General features: G+C 37.9%; 1 protein-coding gene across 1 annotated transcript; it reads left to right on the forward strand.

Annotated features, from left to right (window-relative positions):
- Positions 1-264: 264 nt before the first annotated feature.
- On the forward strand, positions 265-1,126 carry LOC140884901 (anther-specific protein LAT52-like). Its single transcript, XM_073291786.1, has 2 exons — positions 265-503; positions 579-1,126. The coding sequence occupies exons 1-2, from the start codon at positions 344-346 to the stop codon at positions 905-907; spliced, it is 489 nt and encodes a 162-aa protein (XP_073147887.1). The 5' UTR covers positions 265-343; the 3' UTR covers positions 908-1,126.
- Positions 1,127-1,473: the final 347 nt, after the last annotated feature.

Genomic DNA, 1,473 nt, shown 5'->3' on the forward strand with positions numbered 1-1,473 from the left:
CAGAATAAAATAGAGAATTTTTCCTTGGAATAGACTTCCAATTTGATAATTTTGAAACACTTAAAATAACTAAATATAGAAAGTAGGATCAGAATTGGTAGATTTATTTTTAGCCTCAAAACATTATTAGTCAGCCAACATAAAATAAGGAACCGACGTCTCTTCTCTATGGATGTCCTGAAACATAGCACAGAGAAGATCGATTCTTCGTGCCTTTCCTTCTCATTTTCATCCCCTATAAAATCCCATTCTAACACAAGTTTATAAATTGTACTACGCAAACAAAAAGAGAGGAGAGATAGAAAAAAGAAAAAAAAAAGAATAATAAGCGAATAAATAAATAATGGCAAAGGCCGTTGCTCTCGTCTCTGCGTTCTGCATCATCGCCTTTGCCGCTGCCACCGCCCATGCCCATTCCCAAGAAGTGTTCAAGGTCGAAGGTGACGTCTACTGCGACCCATGCCGACTCCAGTTTCAGACCAAGCTCAGCCAGAAACTCCCAGGTATGCCTCATTATTTATACCTTGTAATATCGTTCCATAGTATATATGCTAAACACGGTGTTCACGAACTTGCAGGTTCTAAGGTGAGATTGGTGTGCACGGACGCAGTAACGAAAGCAGTGACGTACAGCGTGGAGGGTGTAGCCAATGCCGACGGGCACTACAGCCTGTCGGTGACCGGGGATCACGAGAAGGATATCTGTGAAGTGCGCGCGGTTGCATCGCCAAAGAGCGACTGCGCGGAGATCATGAGCGAGGTCGAATCATCGAGAATCATATGCACCCGAAACAGCGGCATTCACACGCCCGTTCGCTTCGCCAACCCGCTTGGATTCATGACCAAGGATATTATTCCCCAATGCCTCGATGTCGTCAAGGACTTGGAATTGTTCTTGGACGCTTAGATTGGGTTCATGGTTTCTTTATTTAGTCATTTTACTTGACAATTTACATGTACACTTCCATTTTGTATCTCTGCTATTTCATCGATATTGTAATCTTCCTATCAACAAAATAAAATGCAATGACATATAGATATATATCGTTATATTGATCATGCTTGTATTCTTAATTATATGATCAGATCATTAAGAGAAATGTTATTTATAATTTATTTATGTTAATAGTATTATAGTACACTGCTTTGCAAAAATAAAGAAAATTAGAGTACACTAATTTATAATGTATTACTTATCGAGTATATTAAGGTAGTATTTGGAAGAGCTTTTAAAAAGCAATTCTCAGCTTTGTGATGAAATTTTGTGAACGAAAAGCTCAGAAGTGCTTTCTAAAAGTCTCTCTCAAATAATACTTAAGCATTAATTATGGAATACCGTTGAAGAGGCCGTAGCCAATGACTAAGACTGAAGACTTGAAAGGCTGAGACCAGCTAGTCTTTTCATTCGATTCTCGTTAGATACGAATATTTTTTAATTTATTTAGGTAGATTTAAATTTTTTTTGTAATTTCT

This window comes from Henckelia pumila, chromosome 2 (assembly GCF_033568475.1).
Source record: "Henckelia pumila isolate YLH828 chromosome 2, ASM3356847v2, whole genome shotgun sequence".
Taxonomy (NCBI): Eukaryota; Viridiplantae; Streptophyta; class Magnoliopsida; order Lamiales; family Gesneriaceae; genus Henckelia; species Henckelia pumila.

Excerpts from the sequence above, each read along its gene's own strand:
- LOC140884901 (XM_073291786.1), top strand. The coding sequence starts at position 344 with ATGGCAAAGGCCGTTGCTCTCGTCTCTGCGTTCTGCATCATCGCCTTT. Across the intron at positions 504-578 it reads GCTCAGCCAGAAACTCCCAG|GTTCTAAGGTGAGATTGGTG; the intron begins GTATGCCTCATT and ends ACGAACTTGCAG.